Genomic DNA, 20,260 nt, shown 5'->3' with positions numbered 1-20,260 from the left:
TCTTGGGGTTATCACACCGTTTTTCGGGGTTATTAAAGGGTTCTGCTTGCACCCGTTGGCGCGGCGTGCTTCTCGGCGGAGCCCCCCCCGCGTCCCCCACCCCGTTTGGGGGGGTCGAGCCCCCCCAAAAAGCACCGTGGGCCCAGGGAGAAGCCGCCCGAAGGAGGGGGAACAAAGGGAAATAAAAGCCGTGCCCCCGGCTCCTTTTTCTGCCTCGCGTGCTCAGCACCGGGCTGTGCCCCCCCCCTGCTGCCAGCACCCAGCTCAGCACCCCCCCGGTGACACGGGGGGGGGAGTGAGGGCGATTTTCAGCCTGCGGGGGTGGAAAAAAGGCTGGAAAAAGGCCGGAAAATGGGAAAAGTGGAAGTGGTGGGGATGAAACTGAGCCACGGGGGGCTCAGCCCCCCCCCCCGGAGGGGGCAGGATAGGACCCGGCCCACGGGGAGCAGCGCTTTGGGGGGGGCCTCGGGGTGTGGTGAAAATAAACCCCCGGGGTGAAAATAAAGCCCCGGTGCCCCGGGGGGGCGAAGATGGGGACGGTTTTCCTCCACCCCGTGGCTGCGCCGCCCCGGGGGCCAGAACGGAGGTGGGGTTTTCCCCCCCCCCCCCCCAAAACCCCACACGGGTTGAAGCCGAGCACCAGGTTCTGAGCTGGGAGCTAAAGGAAGAACCCTGACCCCAAAAGGAGGGTCCCTGACCCCGAAAGGAAAGTTCCTTGTCCCAAAAGGAGGGTCCCTGACCCCAAAAGGAAGGTCCCCGGTCTCCAAAGGAGGACCCCTGACCCCAAGAAGAAGGTCCCTGACCCCAAAAGGGAAGTCCCTGGTCCCCAAAGGAGGGCCCCCACCCCAAAAGGAAAGCCCGTGACCCCAAAAGGAAAGCCCGTGACCCCAAAAGGAAGGTCCCCGGTCCCTAAAGGAGGGCCCCAGTCCCCAAAAGGAAGGTCCCTGGCCCCCAAAGGAGGGTCCCCGACCCCAAAAGGAGGGCCCGTGACCCCAAAAGGAGGGTCCCCGACCCCAAAAGGAAAGCCCGTGACCCCAAAAGGAGGGTCCCTGACCCCAAAAGAAGGGTCCCCGGCCCCAAAAGGAGGGCCCCTGACTCCAAGAAGAAGGTCCCTGGTCCCCAAAGGAGGGTCTCCGGCCTCTAAAGGAGGGCCCCGACCCCAAAAGGAAGGTCCCCGGTCCCCAAAAGAGGGCCCTGACCCCAAAAGGAAGGCCCGTGACCCCAAAAGGAGGGTCCCCGGTCCCCAAAGAAGGGTCTCCGGCCTCTAAAGGAGGGCCCCCGACCCCAAAAGGAGGGTCCCTGACCCCAAAAGGAAAGCCCGTGACCCCAAAAGGAGGGTCCCTGACCCCAAAAGGAAAGCCCATGACCCCAAAAGGAGGGTCCCTGACCCCAAAAGGAGGGTCCCCGGTCCCTAAAGGAGGGCCCCCAGTCCCCAAAGGAGGGCCCCCAGTCCCCAAAGGAGGGCCCTTGACCCCAAGAAGAAGGTCCCAAACCCCAAAAGGAAGGTCCCTGGTCCCCAAAGGAGGGTCTCTGGCCCCTAAAGGAGGGCCCCCAACCCCAAAAGGAAGGCCCATTACTCCAAAAGGAGGGTCCCTGACCCCAAAAGGAAAGCCCATGACCCCAAAAGGAAGGTGCCCGGTCTCCAAAGGAGGGTCCCTGACCCCAAGAAGAAGGTCCCTGACCCCAAAAGGGAAGTCCCTGGTCCCCAAAGGAGGGCCCCCAACCCCAAAAGGAAGGTCCCCGGTCCCCAAAAGGAAGGCCCGTGACCCCAAAAGGAGGGTCCCCAGTCCCCAAAGAAGGGTCTCCAGCCTCTAAAGGAGGGCCCCCGACCCCAAAAGGAAGGTCCCTGGTCCCCAAAGGAGGGCCCCTGACTCCAAGAAGGTCCCCGACCCCAAAAGGAAGGCCCGTGACCCCAAAAGGAAGGTCCCCGGTCTCCAAAGGAGGGTCCCTGACTCCAAAAAGAAGGTCCCTGACCCCAAAAGGGAAGTCCCTGGTCCCCAGAGGAGGGCCCCCAACCCCAAAAGGAAGGTCCCCGGTCCCAAAAGGAGGGTCCCTGACCCCAAAAGGAGGGTCCCTGACCCCAAAAGGAGGGTCCCCGGTCCCCAAAAGGAGGGTCCCCGGTCCCCAAAGGAGGGCCCCCAACCCCAAAAGGAAGGCCCATGACCCCAAAAGAGGGCCCCGACCCCAAAAGAAAGGTCCCTGGTCCCCAAAAGGAGGGTCCCCGACCCCAAAAGAGGGCCCTGACCCCAAAAGAGGGCCCTGACCCCAAAAGGAAGGCCCGTGACCCCAAAAGGAGGGTCCCTGGTCCCCAAAGGAGGGCCCTGACCCCAGAAGGAGGGCCCCCAGTCCCCAAAGGAGGGCCCTGACCCCAGAAGGAGGGTCCCCGGTCCCCAAAGGAGGGTCTCCGGCCTCTAAAGGAGGGCCCCAACCCCAAAAGGAAGGTCCCTGACCCCCAAAGGAAGGCCCGTGACCCCAAAAGGAAGGGTCCCCGACCCGGGGGGCGGGGGGGCCGCCTGGGGACGTGGGGCTTGCCCCGTTCGGCCCCCCCCACCCCCCCCCCGGCCCCGTACCTCCTCGTCCTTGTACCAGGAGAGCGACTCGGCGGTCAGCACGAACCAGTACTCCTTGGAGCCGCCCTTCATGATGCTGATGTTGTTGATGGTCAGCCAGCCCCTGCGGATCACCTGCGGGCACAGAGCGGCGCCGGGGAGCGGGGGGGGGGCGGCGCCGGGAGCCCCTCGATCCCGAGGAGCCCCCCCCCGGGGAGGAGGGGAGGCTCAGGAGCCCCTCAGCCGGATCAAACCCCCCGGAAACCCGTGGTTTTCCCCCCAAATCCTCCGCCTGCCCCCAAAACGCCCTCGCTCGGCTGTCGCTCTTGGCACCCCGGAGCCGCTGCGAGCATCGACCCCCCCCGGGCTCGTTTAGGGGCTAACGAGCCCCCCCCCCGGGCTCATTTAGCGGCTAACGAGATTTTGGGGATAAACCGGGGGGGATTTTTCCTCCCTGTTCCCACCTCCTGCGCTGCGGGGCCGAGCCCTCGCCCTCCCTGGGGAGGGGGCTGCAGCCTCCGCCTCTCCCCCCGGGGTCTCGCTGCCGCCGAGCACCCCCATTCCCCGGGGGGGGGGGGTTTGGGGTTCCCAGCCTCGCGTGGAGGCAGCCCAGCACCGCTTTTCCCCTCTCCCCATAGCCCTGCGCCCCCCGCGCCCTCTCTGCCCCAGCGCTGCGGGGTTAGTGCCACCAGCCGGGTTAGTGGGGGGGGGACAAAAACGTGCTGGGGGGGGGGGGGGTCAGCCCGAAGCGGGGCCCCGGGGGGGCGACGAAGGCCGGCGGTTGAGCAGAGAGGGGTTAGACGGCGGCGGGACGCGGAGTTCGGCACGGCTCGGCGGGGAGCAGGGGGGGGGAAACTGAGGCAGGGCTCAGGACCGCGGCGGCCAGAGCTGGGAATTGGTGGGAGGGGGCCGGGGGGGGCCGTGGGAGCCGTGCCGAAATCCTGGGGGGGGTGGTGGGGGGGTGAGGCGCACACACGGTGGTTTTCCCGGCAAGGGGAGGAAGGAGCGCGAGGGTAAGGAGGCGGAGGGCGGCAGGGAGGGGGCTCCGCCTGCCGGTTCGCTGCGAGCACCCTGGTTTGGCTTGAAAAAGCATCGGTTTGGCTTTAAAACCCATCGGTTTGGCTTTAAAACCCATCGGTTTGGCTTCAAAACCCATCGGTTTGGCTTCAAAACCCATCGATTTGGTTTCAAAAAGCATCGATTTGGCTTTAAAACCCATCGGTTCGGTTCTAAAAAGCATCGATTCAGCTTTAAAAAGCATCAGTTTGGCTTTAAAAAACATTGGTTTGGTTTTAAAAACCGTCGGTTTAGCTTTGAAACCCATCGGTTTGGTTTTAAAACCCATCGGTTTGGCTTTAAAAAGCATCAGTTTGGCTTTAAAAAGCCGTTGGTTTGGCTTTAAAAGCCATCGGTTTGGCTTTAAAAAGCATCAATTTGGCTTTAAAAAACATCAGTTTGGCTTTAAAAAACATCAGTTTGGCTTTAAAAAACATCAGTTTGGCTTTAAAACCCATCGGTTTGGATTCAAAAACCATCGGTTTGGCTTTAAAAACTGTTGGTTTGGTTTTAAAAAACATTGATTTGGCTTTAAAACCCATCGGTTTGGTTCTAAAACCCATCGGTTCGGCTTTAAAAACCGTCGGTTTGGTTTCAAAAACCACCGGTTTGCCTTTAAAAAGCATCGGTTTGGTTTCAAAAACCATCGGTTTGGTTCTAAAAACCGTCGATTTGGCTTTAAAAACCCACCGGTTCAGTCCAAAAACCCACTGGTTTGGTTCAAAAACCCACCGGTTTGGTCCGAAAACCCACTGCTGAGCGTGTGCCGAGCTCGGGGACCGCGGAGGGCGGAGGTCCGGCGGCGCGGCCCGAGGCTGCTGCCCCGAAAACGCGACCGGAGGCCGCCGCGGGCAAAATAACGGGGAGCGGGGCCCCCCCGCCGCGGGGGCACGGCGCGGGGAGAGGCCGAAACCCCAGCCCCGAGCTGGAGCCTCGGGGAAAAAGCCGAAACGGGATTTGGGGCACCAGGGAGGCCCCGGGGCGCTCCTGGGCTCGAGGGGAGGAGGACGGGGGGGGGGGGGGGGGGTGCAGGTCGCGCTCGGGGCTGATTTTGGGGTGTCCCCCCCCGCCGGGGTGCTCAGCTCCGAATCGGAAGCCTCGAGTCCTTCGCCGCCGGCCCTCCGCCGTCCCGGCACCAGGCGCGTTCCCCCCCCCACCCCGTCCTCCGTGGGCACAGCCAGCGAGGGGAGCGGAGCTCGGAGGCGGCAGGATCGGGCCCCGGGGGGGGGCCGCCCCCGTTTTGTTTTTTGGGGGGACGGTGCCGGGAGGAAACGGAAGCCTCTGAAGGCGGCGAAGGGCCCGGGAGGCGACGCGAGGCCGCTGGAAGCGCAGCCCCCGGGGGAAGCGGGTTGAGACCGCTTCCCTCGCAGACGCTTCCATTTCCTCCACCCCGAGCCCCAAAAGCGGGGGCCAGGACCCCCCCCTCACCACCCGCTGCCCCCCCCCCCGAGGGAAAAGCTCGCCCAGGGACGGGGAAACTTCTCCCTTGGGAGCAAGCTCAGCCCTCTGCCACCCCCCCGAAGAAGTGAGCACGCCGGAGGCGAAGCTCTTCGCCGGCCGAATAACGCGCCCAAAAGGGGACCCCAAAATTTGCCTCTGCCGCCGCCGCCAGCCGGGATTTACGGGGCCGGCGGCCGGGCACGGGAAACCCCAGCCCGAAAAGCAGCTCCGAGCCCAAAAAGCAGCTCGGGAGGATAACGCCTCCCTCCCCGGGGGGGGCATTTCTCCCCTCCAGCCTCACGCTGGCAGCGGGCGCACCCCGAAAACCCCGGCGGGGTGAAGATTTCGGCCTCCCGCTCCCCCTTCCCCCCTGCCCGTGGAAAGGGGAGAAGCGTGGGGACGAAGGGACCGGGATGAATTCCCACCTCCAAGAGGCTGTTTTGGGTTTTTTTTGGGGGGGGGGGGGATCCTGCCCTGCCCCTGCCGCCGGCGTGCTCAGTTCTGGGGTGCGAGAGGCGCCGGGTGCGGGCTCGGGGGCGATTCCTGGCCGGGCCGCGTCCCTCCCTGGCTGCCGTCTCTACCAGTACTACCAGTCCACACGGGTACTTACCAGTATCTCCCCCTTGGGGCGCGCAAAATTAAGGGGGGGGGGAGAGGGGCGTGGGTGAGGGGGGGGGAGAAAACAAAACACAAAAGCAGGACGAGGAGGAGACGGAAGAGGGAAGAGAAAGAGAAGTGGCGGGAGGGAGAAGAGAGCGGGAGGCACGAAAATGGTAGGAAAAAGCGGAGAAAACAGCGAGAGAAAAACAGGGACATGCTATTAATTATAATTTTTACAGTGTTAATAATTCATCACAATCTTTCCGACCAAGGAGGCAGCGTCTGCATTACGTCCTGCCACACCTAGGACCATGCAAAGGGGGGGGCTTCCAGTCCCGCGCCGCCGCCCCCCCCCCCCATATCGAGGCAGAGCCGCGTTTCCCTTCCTCCGTCCCCCACCTCCAAACCTCGCCGGGGGGCCGCGGCGGATCCGGCCCCCGGAGCCGCAGGGGGGGGGGCAGCTCCCGAAGCGGGACCCGAACCCAGCGGGCTGTACCTGGTTGGGGACGGCTCGCTTCTTGTTGGTCTGCGTGTTCCTCTGCTGCGCGCTGCGAAAATAGAGGGGGGGGAAGTTTTAGGAGGAGAGGGGGACGGTGCTGAGCCCCCCCCCCCCGGGGGCCGCACGCTTCCCCACCTCCCCGGGCTGCCAGGAGTGCTGGAAGGAAGAGCTGAGCCCCGCGGGGGGCTGCGGGGTGGGATTTTTCCCCCCCTGGGGCTGCGGGGTGGGATTCTTCCCCCCCCGGGGCTGCGGGGTGGGATTCTTCCCCCCCCTGGGGCTGCGGGGTGGGATTCTTCCCCCCCCTGGGGCTGCGGGGTGGGATTTTTTCCCCCCTGGGGCTGCGGGGTGGGATTTTTCCCCCCCTGGGGCTGCGGGGTGGGATTTTTCCCCCCCCCTTCCCGGGACTTAGGGCCAGCGGTTTGAGGAGCCCTCTCCGTCGGGCTGGGACCGAATGCGGTGCTGAGGCGGGGGGGGGGACACACAGACGGGGTTTTGCGCCCCGGGCAGCTTTATCTGCTTCCTTCCAGTCCTTACCTCCGGGCAGGCGGGTTGGTTTCAAGCCTGCGCGTCCCCGGGGCGGGGAGGGGGGGGCGCGGGATAGGAAACACCCAGAGGTCGGAAAGCCCAAGGGGTCCGGGGGCCTCGCCAAGCACCACGACTCCTCTCCAGAACCGCCTGCAACCTCCTGGTCCCGCCCACGTCCCCCCCCACACCCCCCCAAAAAAAAAAGAAAAGGAAAGGCTGGGACCAAAAACCCCGCGTACCTGCACCGGAGGGAACGCTACCTGTCTCTCCTGAGCACCCACGGGGACGCGGGGGCGCGGCGCGGGACGTGCCCGTTAGTCAGGAGCGGGAACAAAATCCGGGAGAACCGTTAGAGCCACGCCGGGACGCCCCGGGGAGAAGCAGCTCGCAAGCGCCTTTGGAGGGGGGGGGGAGGCGGCAGGACCCCCGGGGGCGTCCCTGTTTTTGGGGGGTGGGTGCTGGATCTGGTCCTGGGGTCCCTAAAACCCTCCTGGCGCCGGGCGAGACCCAGCCCTGAGCTCCGGATGGGAGCGGGGAGCTCCCCCGGGTGCTGAGCCCGGGGCGGAGAGCTCGGCGCATGCAGGCACATGCTGCTGCTGCTGCTGGTGCTGCTGCTGCTACTGCTGCTACTGCTGCTGCTGCTGCTGCTGCTACTGCTACTACTGCTGCTGCTGCGGGTACCCACCCTGTCGCCAAGTGCTGCTCAGTGTAACAGCTGGGGAGAGGGAGAGATTCGGAGGAGTCCGGAGCGCGAGAGAGCGAGGCGGTTCCAAGGAAAAACAGGAGAGGTTAGGAGAAGAGGAAGGAACCGCGCGGGAACCAAGGCGAGAAGCGGAGACGTGATCGGGAAAAGGAGGGGAAAAAGGGGGAAAAGTGAAAGAAAACAGAAGGGGACCGGAGGAGGAGAAGCAGAGGGGGCTCTGCCGGGAAGCGGGGGCGCGAGCACGGGGCTCCGTCCCCGCGGGGACAGCCGAGCTGGGGCTCTCGGCAGCGCGACGCCGGGGCCGCGCTGCTGGGACGAGGAGGAGGAAGGGAAGGAGGAAGGACGGGGACAGACGGACGGCGCGGCCCCCTCCTCGCGGCCCTTCTGCTCCGGCATCGTTCCGAGGGACGAGCTCGATGCCCGAGGGACGAGCTCGATGCCCGCGGGGACTCCTCTGCTCCCCCGGGAGCCACCTCGCGCCTTCCCTCGCTGCGCCCAGCGGGGCACGGGGAGCTCCCGCCGGCCCTAAAACGGCCCTAAAATGACCTTAATTAATCCCAGAACCCCCCCGCCAGCAGCCCCGAAGCGCTTCCGAGGCTGAACTTCGGGCACCGCCTCGGGGTAAAGCGCAAGGCAGAGGAACGCTGCGGGGCGAGCTCGCGGCTCTGCGCCCTCACACGCTGCGGGGGGGGGGGGAGCAGGGATTTGGGGCTGCGGCACGAACCCCCGCAGCTCCCAAACCCCCCCCGTAGAGCCCCCAGCGCTCCCCGCCGGGCTTTGGTGAATTAAAGCGGGGCCGCGGGGGGCTCGCCCGCCCCCCCGTCACCTCCCGAAGGGCGCCGCCAACGCCCCGCCGGGGACGGGACCGCGAGCCCCGTTCGTGTCGGGGCGCGAGGAAAAGCCCCGTCCCGCCGCCCGGGCACTCACTTGGCGAAGCCGATGAAGTCCTCGTGGTTGGTGTTGATGTAGGAGAGCTCGATGTCGATCAGCAGCAGGATCTGGAGGGAGGTTCCCCGGTTAGGATCCCCCTCCCCCCCGGGATCGCCGCTCCCCGCGCTGCTGCCGCCAAGAGGGAGCCCTGGGGTCGCGACGGGGAGCCTTGGGGTCGCGACGGGGAGCCTTGGGATCGTGAGAGGGAGCTTTGGGATCACAAGGGAGAGCCTTGGGGTCGCGACGGGGAGCCTTGGGGTCGCAACGGGGAGCTTTGGGGTCATGAGGGGGAGTCTTGGGGTCGCCAGGGGGAGCTTCGGGATTGTGCCGGGGAGCCTTGGGGTCGCGACAGGGAGTCTTGGGTCACCAGGGGGAACCTCGGGGTCACCAGAGGGAGCCTTGGGGTTGTGACAGGGAGCTTTGGGATCGTGAGAGGGAGCTTTGGGATCGCAACAGGGAGCTTTGGGATCACGAGAGGGAGCCTTGGGATCGCGAGGGGGAGCTTTGGGATCACAACAGGGAGCCTTGGGATCGTGACGGGGAGCCCTGGGGTCACCAGAGGGAGCCTTGGGGTCGCCAGGGGGAGTCTTGGGGTCACGACAGGGAGCTTTGGGATCATGACAGGGAGCCTTGGGGTTGCGACGGGGAGCTTCGGGATCGTGATGTGGAGCCTTAGGGTCGCAACGGGGAGCTTTGGGGTCGCCAGAAGGAGCCTTGGGGTTGTGACAGGGAGCTTTGGGATCGTGAGAGGGAGCTTTGGGATCACAAGGGGGAGCCCTGGGGTCGCGACGGGGAGCCCTGGGGTCACCAGAGGGAGCTTTGGGGTCGCGACGGGGAGCCTTGGGGTCGTGCGGGGGAGCCTTGGGGTCGCGCCGGGGCCGCGCTCACCTGGTCCTTGGTTTTGCCCTCCCGCTCCCTGATGTGCGTGGTGACGATCCTCTCCGTCTCCTCCCGCAGCCTGGGGTAGGAACCGAGCTGGGAAGGGAGGGAGGGGGAGGGAGGGAGGGAGGGAGACGGGCGCTGAGCGCGGCGCCGGCGAGGGAACGGGGCCACGAAGGGCGCCGGGAGGGACCGAGGAGGAGGAGGAGGAGGAGGAGGAGGAGGATGCAGCTGGGGCTCGGGGGGGGAAGCGAGAGCCGACCCTCTGCGCTCTTCCCCCAGTTCCTGGGGGGGCCGCGGCGGCACGCTCAGCCCTCGAGAGATTGGGGGGGAGGAGAAATTTCCTCCGGGGGGGGGAAACGCCCTCGATCCCTCGGAGCTGCCCCGGGCTCGCCTCGAGCAGCCGGTAATTAAATACGGGAAGGAGCCCTTCGGCCCCAGCTCCGGGGCCACCAACGCTGCCAAGGGCGAATGCCAGCGCCGGGGGGTGGGGGACCCTACTGGTGCCCGGCCTCACTGGTCCCCTACCTTACTGGTGCACTGCCTGACGGTGTTGATGAGCTCCTGGATGACCAGGTCGACGCACTTCAGGCACGGCTCCTTCAGCTTCACCACCTGCTTCTTCACGATGGCCTCGAACGCCAGGTCCGGGGTGAAGAGCCCCGTCCTACACGGGGAGGGGTGGGGGGCGAGGGGGCGGGGAGAGAAACAAAAACGGGCCGTCGGGTCCAGGGCCGCATCCTGACGGGAGGCTCAGCGCCGGGGAGCTGCTCCCTGCCCGCTCCTCCGCCGGGCACCAGAGGGTCGGGGTGGGTTTAGAATTAATTAGAATTAGCGCTCCTAATGATGAGGGGGAGGGCGCAGGGGTGCCGGCACAGCGAGGAGCCGGGGAGCTGCCTTTTTGGGGGCGTTTTGGGGGGGGTGGCTGCACCCCGAGCGGCTCAAGCGGTGCCTGGGGAGGAGGGAGAGCTCGGGGTTTCCGTTCTCCTCTCAAAGCACGAGGCCGAAGGAGAGCAGGCACGCCGGGAGGGCCGGCATCCCACCCGATTCCCCTCCTGGGTCCGCGCCGGGGCCGGCAGGGCGCCCGAAGGGGGGGACAGCAGGGACCCGAAGGGGGGCAGCAGGGACCCGAAGGGGGGGCAGCAGGGACCCGAAGGGGGGGCAGCAGGGACCCGAAGGGGGGGCAGCAGGGACCCGAAGGGGTCCCCGGCCGGACCGCGGGCCCCCGCTTCTCCCCGCGGCGTTCGGCTCCCTTCTTCCCCCCCTCCCGGGAGCGGAAGGGGGAAGAGAAACGGTATTTCAGCCGCCAAACCCGAGCGGCAGCCGGCGGGGACGCTCCGAGCGCGCGCCCCCCTGGATCGGGTAATTTTTTTTTGGGGGGGGGATCCGCGCCCCCCCGCCGCTTGCCTGACGCCGTGGATGTTCTTGATGGCGTAGCTGATTTCTCGCCTCAAGTCCTTCTCGTCGAATTCCATCTGGGGGGGAGGGAAGCCCGCCGTTAAACCAGCGCCGGGATCTGCCCCCGGGGGGTTCCCGATGCGGGACGCGCGGCTCCCCCGGGCCGGCTTTACCTTCACGAGCTCGAAGGGGAACCTCTCGTGGAAGATGCGGTTGATTCGGGCGCCCCCGGAGAGCTCGAGCGTGTCCACCTGGTCTCCCGACCCCTCGATGCGCTTCTCGAAGTCCACGCCGAACTGCTGGACCATTCTGCGGAGAGGCAGCGGGGTTGCGAAGGCTCCGGCTGAGCGGAACCCCGCAGAACCCCGCAGAACCTCTCCAGAACCCCGCAGAACCCTTCCAGAACCCCTCCAGAACCTTGCAGAACTCCTCAGAACCCCTCAAAACACCTCCGGAACCCCACAGAATCCCTGCAGAACCTCTCAGATCCCCCCCAGAACCCCTCCAGAACCTTGCAGAACTCCTCAGAAGCCCTCCAGAACCCCACAGAATCCCCGCAGAACCTCTCAGATCCCCCCCAGAACCCTGCAGAACCCCTCCAGAACCTTGCACAACTCCTCAGAACCCCACAGAACCCCTGCAGAACCCCGCAGAACCCCTCAAAACGCCTCCAGAACCCCACAGAATCCCCGCAGAACCTCTCAGATCCCCCCCAAAACCCTACAGAACCCCTCCAGAACCCCACAGAACCCCTGCAGAGCCCCACAGAACCCTGCAGAACCCCTCCAGAACTCCTCAGAACCCCACAGAACCCCTGCAGAACCCCTCAAAATGCCTCCAGAATCCCACAGAATCCCCGCAGAACCTCTCAGATCCCCCCCAGAACCCCTCAGAACCCCTCCAGAACCTCTCAGAACCCCACAGAGCCCCACGGAACCCCTCCAGAACCCCGCATAACCCCTCCAGAACCCCTCCAGAACCTTGCAGAACTCCTCAGAACCCCACAGAACCCCTGCAGAACCCCTCAAAACGCCTCCAGAACCCCACAGAATCCCCGCAGAACCTCTCAGATCCCCCCCAAAACCCTACAGAACCCCTCCAGAACCCCACAGAACCCCTGCAGAGCCCCACAGAACCCCTCCAGAACCCCAAAGAACCCTTCCAGAACCCCTCCAGAACTCCTCAGAACCCCTCTAGAACCGCACAGAACCCTTCCAGAACCTTGCAGAACTCCTCAGAACCCCTCCAGAACCCCCACAGAACCCCTCCAGAAACTTGCAGAGCCCCTGCAGAGCCCCTCCAGAACCCCACAGAGCCCCTCCAGAACCCCACAGAACCTCTCAGAACCCCACAGAACCCCGCAGAGCCCCTCCAGAACCCCCCCAGCCACCCCGAGCTCCCCAAACCCTGCCCAGCCGCGGGCACAGCAGCAGGATCTGCCTTTGGCTGCGGTTTGGGGAGCCCGCGGGCAGGGTCAGGGAGCACAAAAAGCTCCCCTTTTCATCCCAAACCGCAGCTGCTCCGGGTGAAGCCACCAGAAAGGAGCCTCGCCTGAGGAAGGCAGCAGATTTCCCCCCGCGCCAGCGGCGTTGCTGCCCTGGAGGAGGGACTCACTGCAGCAAAGCTTTGGTTTTGCGCGTGGGGTCGTCGGGGCGGAAGTTCTTGTACTCCTCCACCTCCTTCTCCAGCGAGAGCAGCTGGCTCTGCAGCTTGCTGCGCAGCGAGGGCAGCGTCTCCCGAATGTGGTTGGTCAGTTGCTGCGGAAGAAAAAAGAAATCCCGCCCCAAAAACGAATCCAGCCGCCCGCCTCCGCTCCGAAGCCGCGCGGGAACGGCCCCCCGTTGGCCCAGCACCGTGAAATACCCCGCTTTTCCTCTCGGGGGGGAGGAAACCAGCGACAGCTCCCCCCGGGCAGGAGCCCTGGTTGAATTGGGGGGGCGGGGGGAAGCCCACCCACCTGGTTGAGGACCTTCTGCAGGTGCGGGGTGCCCATGCGGTCGGCCATGTGCCGGTAGGCGGGGTGGGAGAGGAAGAACTTGCGCTCGGCCGCCAGCGCCGCCCGGATGTCCTTCTTGCCATCGATGTCCTTCTGGCTCCGGTTGACGACGCCGATGTAGCCTGCGAGGGGACACGCGCCGGGCAGAGCCGGCCCCTCTTTTCCTCCAGCGCCTTCAGAGCCCTCCCCGTGCGCCCTCTGGGCTCGTTCCGAAATGGGAACAGGCTCTGGGGGGCGGACGCGGCGCGGCGCGGGGCCTGGCGGCTCCTCGTACCTCTGCGCAGAGGAAGCAGCTTGTTCTCCAGCACGTCCCTGGCGTCCGTGCCTTCGTCCATCAGGTCCAGCTTGGTGATCACCCCGATCGTCCGCAAGCCTGAGCCGGCCACAAAAAAATCAAAAAAAAACGAGGAATCGATCAACTGTTATCGCACGGACCTCGGCGGAGGGGGGCGGGCGGGTGGAGAGGCGAAAGAAAGACGGCGTCGCCGGTGAGGAACGGGACCGCCGCCCTTCCTCAGCCACCAGAGCGCCTCGTCTCACCCCTCGGAGGGAGAAGGGGCGACGAGCAGCACCTCCGGCCCCCAAACCAAGCGAATTATTTGAGGCGCTGCGTCGCGAGGGCGGCCGAAGCGGCAGCGCGGAGCCGTCCGCGGCCGCCTTACCTTGGGGATCCACTTCTTTGGCCATCTTGAGCGCGTCCGAGTTGGCCAGGTCCATGTTGGCGGGCGTCACGGCGAGGATCAGGCTGCTCTCCCTGCTGATGAACTGCAGGATCATGTCCTTGATCTGGTACTCGATGTCCTGCGGCTGGTCCCCCACCGGCACCTTGGTGATCCCCGGGAGGTCGATCAGCGTCAGGTTCAGCACTGGGAGGACGGAGACGGCAGCTCAGAGCCTGCAAAGCCCTCCGAGCCCCTCCGAAGGGAGCCACCTTCGCTCAGGACGTGCCCCGTGTCCCCAAAAAATCCCCCCCTCGGGGGCTGCTTCGAGCCCGGAGCAGCCGGGGTTTGCTTTCGGGACGCGGGCTGGGTTAAACCCCGGCGGCGCCGAGCGTGCGGACGGCTTTTCTTCCCCCCAAAAAAAAACCCCGGGCCGAGAAAAGAGCCCGCTCACCGTGCGGCGAGTAGACGCGGAGGTTGATGGGGATGGGGGAGATGCCTTTGTTGGTGCCCGTCACCCGGTCGGTCTCCGCCTCGATCTCCTGCCGCACCTCGTCGAAGTCCGTGAACTTTTTGGATTTGCAGTGCAAAAACTCAGCGTATTCTGGGGGGGAAAGGGGAAAAAAATTAATTAATTAATTAATAGAAAGCGTGGGCATCGTGAGGCCGGAGCAGGAGGATCGACCCGGCCGCGCTCAGCCTCCGACTGGCGGCCGCCCCAGATAAACTTGGCCTCGCCGGCGGCGGAGGAAGAGGAGGAGGAGGAGGAGGAGGAAGGGGCTGATGGCAGCCCACGCTCCGCCTGCTGCCCCTGCTTTGCCGGGGGCTCCGAGCCCCGAATTCCCCTTGCCAAAAAGAAACCGCCGCCGGGCGAGGCGCTGGCAGGCAGCCGAGGGCGCTGAGCCCGGCCACCAGAACGGCCGCGGTTGTTTTCCCCCCCCGGCCTCTCTGCCTCTGGGTCCCCGCTGACGCCTTTTAAACCTTTTGCCGACGGCTTTGAAACGTTTCTGCTGATGGCTTTGAAACGTTTCGTTGCTGGACGAGCGTGGAAGGAAGAGCTGAGGCTCCACGGGGGGGGGAAAGCCGGGCTCTCCTCCTCCTCGCGGTGGCCCCGCGGATGGGGGACAGCTCGCCGGCCCCTCGCCGAAAAGAGCCCACGGCTTCCTCCACCCGCACCAGGTTTTTATTTCTTAGGTCCCCCTCTGGATTTCTTGGGTCCCTCTCTGGATTTCTTGGATCCCCCTCCGGATTTATCAGGTCCCTCTCTGGATTTCTTGGGTCCCCCTCCGGATTTATCGGGTCCCCCTCCGGATTTACCGCTGGGTTTCACCCCGCTCAGGGCCCGGGGTGGAATCGAAATCCCACGACGGCCACGTTTTCCTTCAGGGGAAGGAGGGGAAAAAGCTCCCCGAAGGCTAAGGGAGGTTCTCAGGGGGAAAGCTCGCCGTCCTCACGGTTCCTTTCCACCTTCCCCAGGCTCTGGGCAGCGGCCGACGTCTCGGGGCTCCGCGGCGCGAAGCGGAACCGGGCCACGGCGCAACAGGGACGCGGCCGGGCCGGCTTTGAGTAGCCACCGCCCGGGCGTTGAAGGCCCGGACCCAGCCCAAGCCTCGTTTGTAATCGGGATAATTGCACCCCGAGGAACGCCCAGGGGCTTTCTGCTACGGGGGAGCAGGAGGAAGGACCTGAAGGCGTCAGCGCCGCGGCCCTCGCGGGCTCCCCTTCTCCCCTTCACGTCGCCTCCGCTGAGGGCTGCCTCCATTTCCATTTAACACGTTTTTTTTGGGGGGGAAAAGGAGCCAAAAGGATCCAAAAGGAGCCTCGGAGCCTTCTGCAGAAGCCCCCCGCACGGCCGTGACCTTGTAGAATAAAGGCTAGGACGTGCTCAAGCCGAGCCTGGCCGCGACCCGCGCCGCCACCACGCGCTCTCGGTTAAACGCGCGCGAAACGCCGGCGAGCGCAGCGAAGCGCGGGGAGCTCCCCGCCGGCTTCCCACTTCCAGGGGGGGGGCGGATTTCGCTCTGCGCGCTCCCCAGGGGACAAGATCCTGCCGTGGGAACGCTCGGACGAACGAGAAACGTTACCTCGATGCTTTGGGAGCGTTCAAACGTTACCGACGTGCTCTGGGAACGCCCCCATCGAACCGGAATCGTTACCTAAATGGCCTGGGAATCCGCGAACGAACCGGAATTGATGCCTAAACGCTCTGGGAATGCTCAAACCAACCAGAATCATTACCTAAATGCTCTGGGAATCCTCAAAGGAACCCAAATTGTTACCTAAACGCTCTGGGAATCCTCAAACGAACCCAAATTGTTACCTAGATGTTCTCTAACTGCTTTGGGAAAGGTCAAACAAATGAGAATCGTTCCCGAAACATTCTGGGAACGCTCAAACAGACCAAAATCGTTCCCTAAATGCCCTGGGAACGCTCAAACAGACCAGAATTGTTCCCTAAATGCTTTGGGAAAGCTCATACAGACCAGAACTGTTCCCTAAATGCTTTGGGAACGCTCATACAAACCAGAACCGTTCCCTAAACGCTCTGGGTGCGTTTCAGGCCACGTCTGCGAGGGGACACGCGGCCGGAGCGTACCTGTCTTGGAGAAGATGAGCTGCAGGATGAGCGGCCGCCGGGTGACGATGCCGGAGCCGCGGGGAAGGAAGTCCCTGCGAGGGATTAAAGGACACGCGGTTACTGGGGCGGTCAAACGAGCTCGGATCGCGCCGCTCACCCCCCTCCTCCCTCCGCGATCGGGGCCGGAAGGGGCAAAAACGGGGCGAGGACCCCCAAAAAAGAACAGCTCCCTCCACCACCAGCAGCTTCCCCCGGGGCTGAGAGCGCAGGAATTGGGGCCGGGGCTCCCCCGGGCTGCCCTAACCGGGTTCAATTAACCGGGTTCAATTAACTGGGTTAAATTAAGTGCCTGCGACCTGCCCCGTGCGACTTCCTGCACGACCGGGACGACGGGTTGTGCCGCGGGCAGGTGGGATCCCAGCGGAAAGGGAAGCGTCGAAGGGCGGCTGCCGGCCGCCGCCGCGGGATCTATTTCGGTGCCGCTCGCTCATCCGGCGGCACGGCCGCGGTTTCGCTCTGATGCCGCGCGGCCGCCACTTCCTCCCGGCGAAATCGACCCAGGCAGGCGCAAAAAAACCCTTCGTGGGGCGGGGGAAGCGTGGGTACGAGGGCCAGGGCACGAAGCATCCTCCATAGCTGGCCAAAACCCCGTGGCTCCCTTCTTGCACGGCCTCCGACCCGGCCCTCGCTCGCGTTACTCGACGCCGGGGCTGCGTTGTTTCCCTGGTGGGAAGGAAATCCTCGTGGGGACGACGCCCCGCGTGGGCATAAAAGCGAAGTCAAAGGTGTGCTTGTAGACGTAATCATGGAGACAAACTCATTTTTGTAGACGTAACGTGCGTTTGTAGATGTAAAAGTGAAGTCAAACCTGTGTTTGTAGACGTAAAAGTGAAGACAAACTCATTGTTGTGGACATAACGTCTGTTTGTAGACGTAAAAGTGAAGTCAAACTCCTGTTTGTAGACACAATCATGAAGTCAAACTAATTTCTGTAGATGTAACGTGCTCGTAGACGTAAAAGTGAAGTCAAAGTTACGTTTGTAGACATATTGTGTGTTTGTAGACGTAATCATGAAGACAAACTCGTTGTAGACGTAATGTGTGTTCGTACACATAAAAGTGAAGTCAAACAGGTGCTCGTAGATGTAACGTGTGTTTGTACACGTAATCATAAAAATAAACTCATTGTTGTGGACGTAACGCGTGTTTGTAGACATAAAACTGAGGTCAAACTCGTGTTTGTAGACGTAATCATGAAGACAAACTCATTTCTGTAGACGTAACGTGTGTTCATAGATGTAAAAGCGAAGTCAAACAGGTGTTTGTAGACGTAACGTGTTTGTAGACGTAAAACTGAAGTCATACTCGTGTTTGTAGATGCAATCATGAAGTCAAACTCGTTGTAGACGTAACGTGTGTTCGTAGACGTAAAACCGAAGTCAAACTCGTGTCTAGATGCAATCACGCAGACAATCGTGTGTTCGTAGACGCTTCCCTGACTACAACCGTGTTTGCAGACGTAACCGCGGTGAGCGGCGCCAAACACCCATCCGAAGTGTCAACACTGAAGCCGGATTTTCCCCTTCGATCCCTTCCTCCGCGCCCCGCTGCCCTCGCCCACAGGCAGCGCCAGGACATCGGGGCTGCGGGGCCGGAGCGGGCCGGCAAGGCTCGCTGCTCCACACGTCCTCCACAGCCCCTCGGGGACAGAGCTGCTCCGAAAGCCCCAGGGCTCCCTAACAAGCGCCTCCCTCGTTACCCCCTCCTTCCTTTCTCGCTCCCCTCCCGCCCGGCCGTCAGGCTGCCGTTCCCGTGCTCATCGCCGCTGCAAATAAAACCCTCCTGAGTCCAAAGTCGCCGTTTCCCTGTGCCTAAATTCAGCCAGACCGATCCCATTGGGGCGACGCAGCCACACCCGACCCGTCCGGGGCGAGACGAGCGGCTCCACTTCGCTCCCGTCCCCTCCTCGGATCTGTTTCCCCGCACGGCGCCGGCGCCAACGCCTCACCTGGCTGTCGGCGGCCGCGTTCTCGGCCCCGCTGATGCCACCCGGCGCCGTATAATGCCCCATTGAGGCCGGGTGGGCTCCCCCCCGCGCCCGTCACAACGGCCCCATTGTCACCGCAGGCCGGCCGCGCTCAATGCCGGGGTTTGAGGCAGCCCCGGGGCCGCCGCTGGTCCGAGCGGCGTCGCGCTGACACTACCAGGGCTCCGAAGAGCTCAACGCGCTCCATCGGGACGTCGATGGCTTTCGACGCAGCCGGTAACGTCCTTTTAATGCAGCGTCTTCGACCCGTGCTCTTCCGGAGAGCGAATCCGGGGCCTGCCGCGGCATGCAGGGCCGCGAGGTGGGCCCCGACGCGACTTCGGCGCGCTGCAGGCCGTGGAACTCAGCTCCCGGCTCCTTTTCGGGCTTTCTGCGCGGCGAGGCAGCTCCACCGAAACCTTCCCCCGTGCCACGGACGGCTCCGGTTCTCCAAACCGCTGCCAAACGCCCGGCCGCAGGGCGAAGACCCCGGCTGGAGGTGCCCGTGCCGTTCACTCACCTCCCGCTGGAGCGGAGGGGGCTGCTCGGGTGGAATCGTTCCCGTTTCTACCCGGTTTGCGCTCATAAAACTCAGGTTTTCCGCCCGGCCGCCTTCCCTTTTCTTTCCTTTTTTTTTGCGGTCAAAGTGCGGCGCGGCACAGAAGCTCGACGTGCGGAGGGGCCTGAAACGCGGAGCGAGCTCAGAACTCCCACAGCGACGGCTCTCCTTGCCCTGATGCCTCGTGGTCACCCTGGAGAAAGTCTCGGAGCGCTCCCGGGAGGGATTTGTCCCGTGGGACTCGTCCCCGAGCGCTGCGCAGGGAGAAACCGAGGCGCCTGCCCTCCCCTGTGTGCGACCCCAACAGGGGCAGGGCCGTGAAACCCCGAATCGCCGCGCAGAGCCGCTGGAGCCCGCGCCGACGATCTCCGTCCCTCGTTATTCCGTCCCTCGTTATTCCGTCCCTCAACAATCTCCATCCCTCGTTATTCCATCCCCTGATCTCTGTCCCTCGTTATTTCACCCCCCGATGATCTCAGTCCCCCGTTATTTCGCTCCCCGACGATCTCCATCCCTCATTATCACATCCCCCAATGATCTCCATCCCTCATTATTTCATCCCCTGGTCTCCGTCCCCTGTTATTCCATCCCCCGACGATCTCTGTCCCCCGTTACTTCATCCCCTGATCTCTGTCCCCCGTTATTTCACCCCCCGACGATCTCTGTCCCCCGTTATTCCATCCCCTGATCTCTGTCCCCTGTTATTTCACCCCCCAACGATCTCCATCCCTCATTATTCCATCCCCCGACGATCTCCATCCCTCATTATTCCATCCCCTGGTCTCCATCCCCCATTATTTCATCCCCTGGTCTCCATCCCCCCTTTATTTCACTCCCTAATGATCTCTGTCCCTCGTTATTCCATCCCCAGGTCCTTCTCCGGGCGTGTTTACGACCCCACAGCGGGAGGAGCGGGCGCTGACACGTGGCTGCCACCAGCGAGCTCCGATCGCTGACGCGCCAAGGACACCGCGCTGGGCGGAACACACCCCGGGCACAATTACCCGGTCATTAACCCGAGCGCATCGTTAGCGCCACGGGGATGCACCCCAGAGAATCCCGGTCGCAAAAACAGCCCGGGACGGACGGGAAGGGAAAAGGAAAAGGCAGCTTGGGGCAGGGCGCCGACCTCGGCGCGAGGAAGAGGTGAACCAAGCCGAAAACCGAAGGGCGGCAGGGAAAACTCGCGGGCGCCTCCCCGGCTCCGTTTCCCACCGGGGACGGGAGCTGCGGGGGCGTCAGCGCCGCGACCACAGGGCCGAAAAGCCCCAAAAAGCCCCCAAAACACCCCAAAAACAGTTGGAGAAAGGCGTTCGGCTTCTGGTTCGGAGCGGAGTCGCGACTGCGCGTCGGTGGACGGTGTCAGGCCGGGACGAGGGCGATGTCGGGGTGGGACGAGGGCGGCCTCGGGACAGGATGAGGGTGGTGACGACGAAGATGAGGATGATGAGGATGATGATGAGGATGATGAGGATGCCAGGCCGGAATCGCGGCGCAGGAAGCCGCCCATTGTTAACGTCGCGGCCTCCAGCCCGGCCGGAGGCCTCGAGCGAGCAGGAGGGGGGCCAAAAACATGGGGGGGGGGGGGGAGCAGGAGGCCAAAACAACGGGGGGTGGGGGCCCAAAAACCGAGGGCGGGGGACACCAAGAACCAGGAAGGAGGCCCCAATGCTGGGGGGGGGAAGGGGCCAAAACCGGGGGGGAGAACCCAAAAACCGAGGGGGGGGAACCCAAAAAGTGGGGGGGAGCCAAAAACCGGGGGGGGGGGAACCAAAAATCGGGGGGGGAGAACCCCAAAATCGAGGGGGGAGCCTCAAAAACCGGGGGGGGTAACCCAAAAATCGAGGGGGAAGCCCAAAAACT

At 64.1% G+C, this 20,260-nt stretch overlaps 1 protein-coding gene across 5 annotated transcripts in view; it reads right to left on the bottom strand.

Annotated features, from left to right (window-relative positions):
• The window catches only part of LOC310888458 (dynamin-2), a 28,345-nt gene that overhangs the window by 7,405 nt on the left and 680 nt on the right, over positions 1-20,260 (bottom strand). For 2 of the 5 annotated variants that reach the window (XM_083815140.1, XM_083815141.1), the window contains exons 2-15: positions 15,831-15,904; positions 13,689-13,838; positions 13,238-13,441; positions 12,850-12,948; positions 12,537-12,697; positions 12,194-12,336; positions 10,753-10,888; positions 10,589-10,656; positions 9,710-9,848; positions 9,191-9,277; positions 8,300-8,370; positions 6,142-6,193; positions 5,656-5,667; positions 2,571-2,684 (exon numbers count right to left, since the gene is read on the bottom strand). In XM_083815140.1, the coding sequence (XP_083671266.1) occupies positions 2,571-2,684; positions 5,656-5,667; positions 6,142-6,193; positions 8,300-8,370; positions 9,191-9,277; positions 9,710-9,848; positions 10,589-10,656; positions 10,753-10,888; positions 12,194-12,336; positions 12,537-12,697; positions 12,850-12,948; positions 13,238-13,441; positions 13,689-13,838; positions 15,831-15,904 (1,510 nt within the window). Of the gene's footprint in view, positions 1-2,570; positions 2,685-5,655; positions 5,668-6,141; positions 6,194-8,299; positions 8,371-9,190; positions 9,278-9,709; positions 9,849-10,588; positions 10,657-10,752; positions 10,889-12,193; positions 12,337-12,536; positions 12,698-12,849; positions 12,949-13,237; positions 13,442-13,688; positions 13,839-15,830; positions 15,905-18,358; positions 18,961-20,260 lie in introns of those variants that run through there. The other 3 variants (XM_083815142.1, XM_083815143.1, XM_083815144.1) reach the window with 2 other exon arrangements.

The sequence above is a fragment of the Anser anser genome (assembly GCF_964211835.1).
Source record: "Anser anser genome assembly, chromosome: 35".
Lineage (NCBI taxonomy): Eukaryota > Metazoa > Chordata > Aves > Anseriformes > Anatidae > Anser > Anser anser.
Note: the sequence above shows the minus strand (reverse complement) of the source record. Positions and strands in the feature narration are given on the sequence as shown.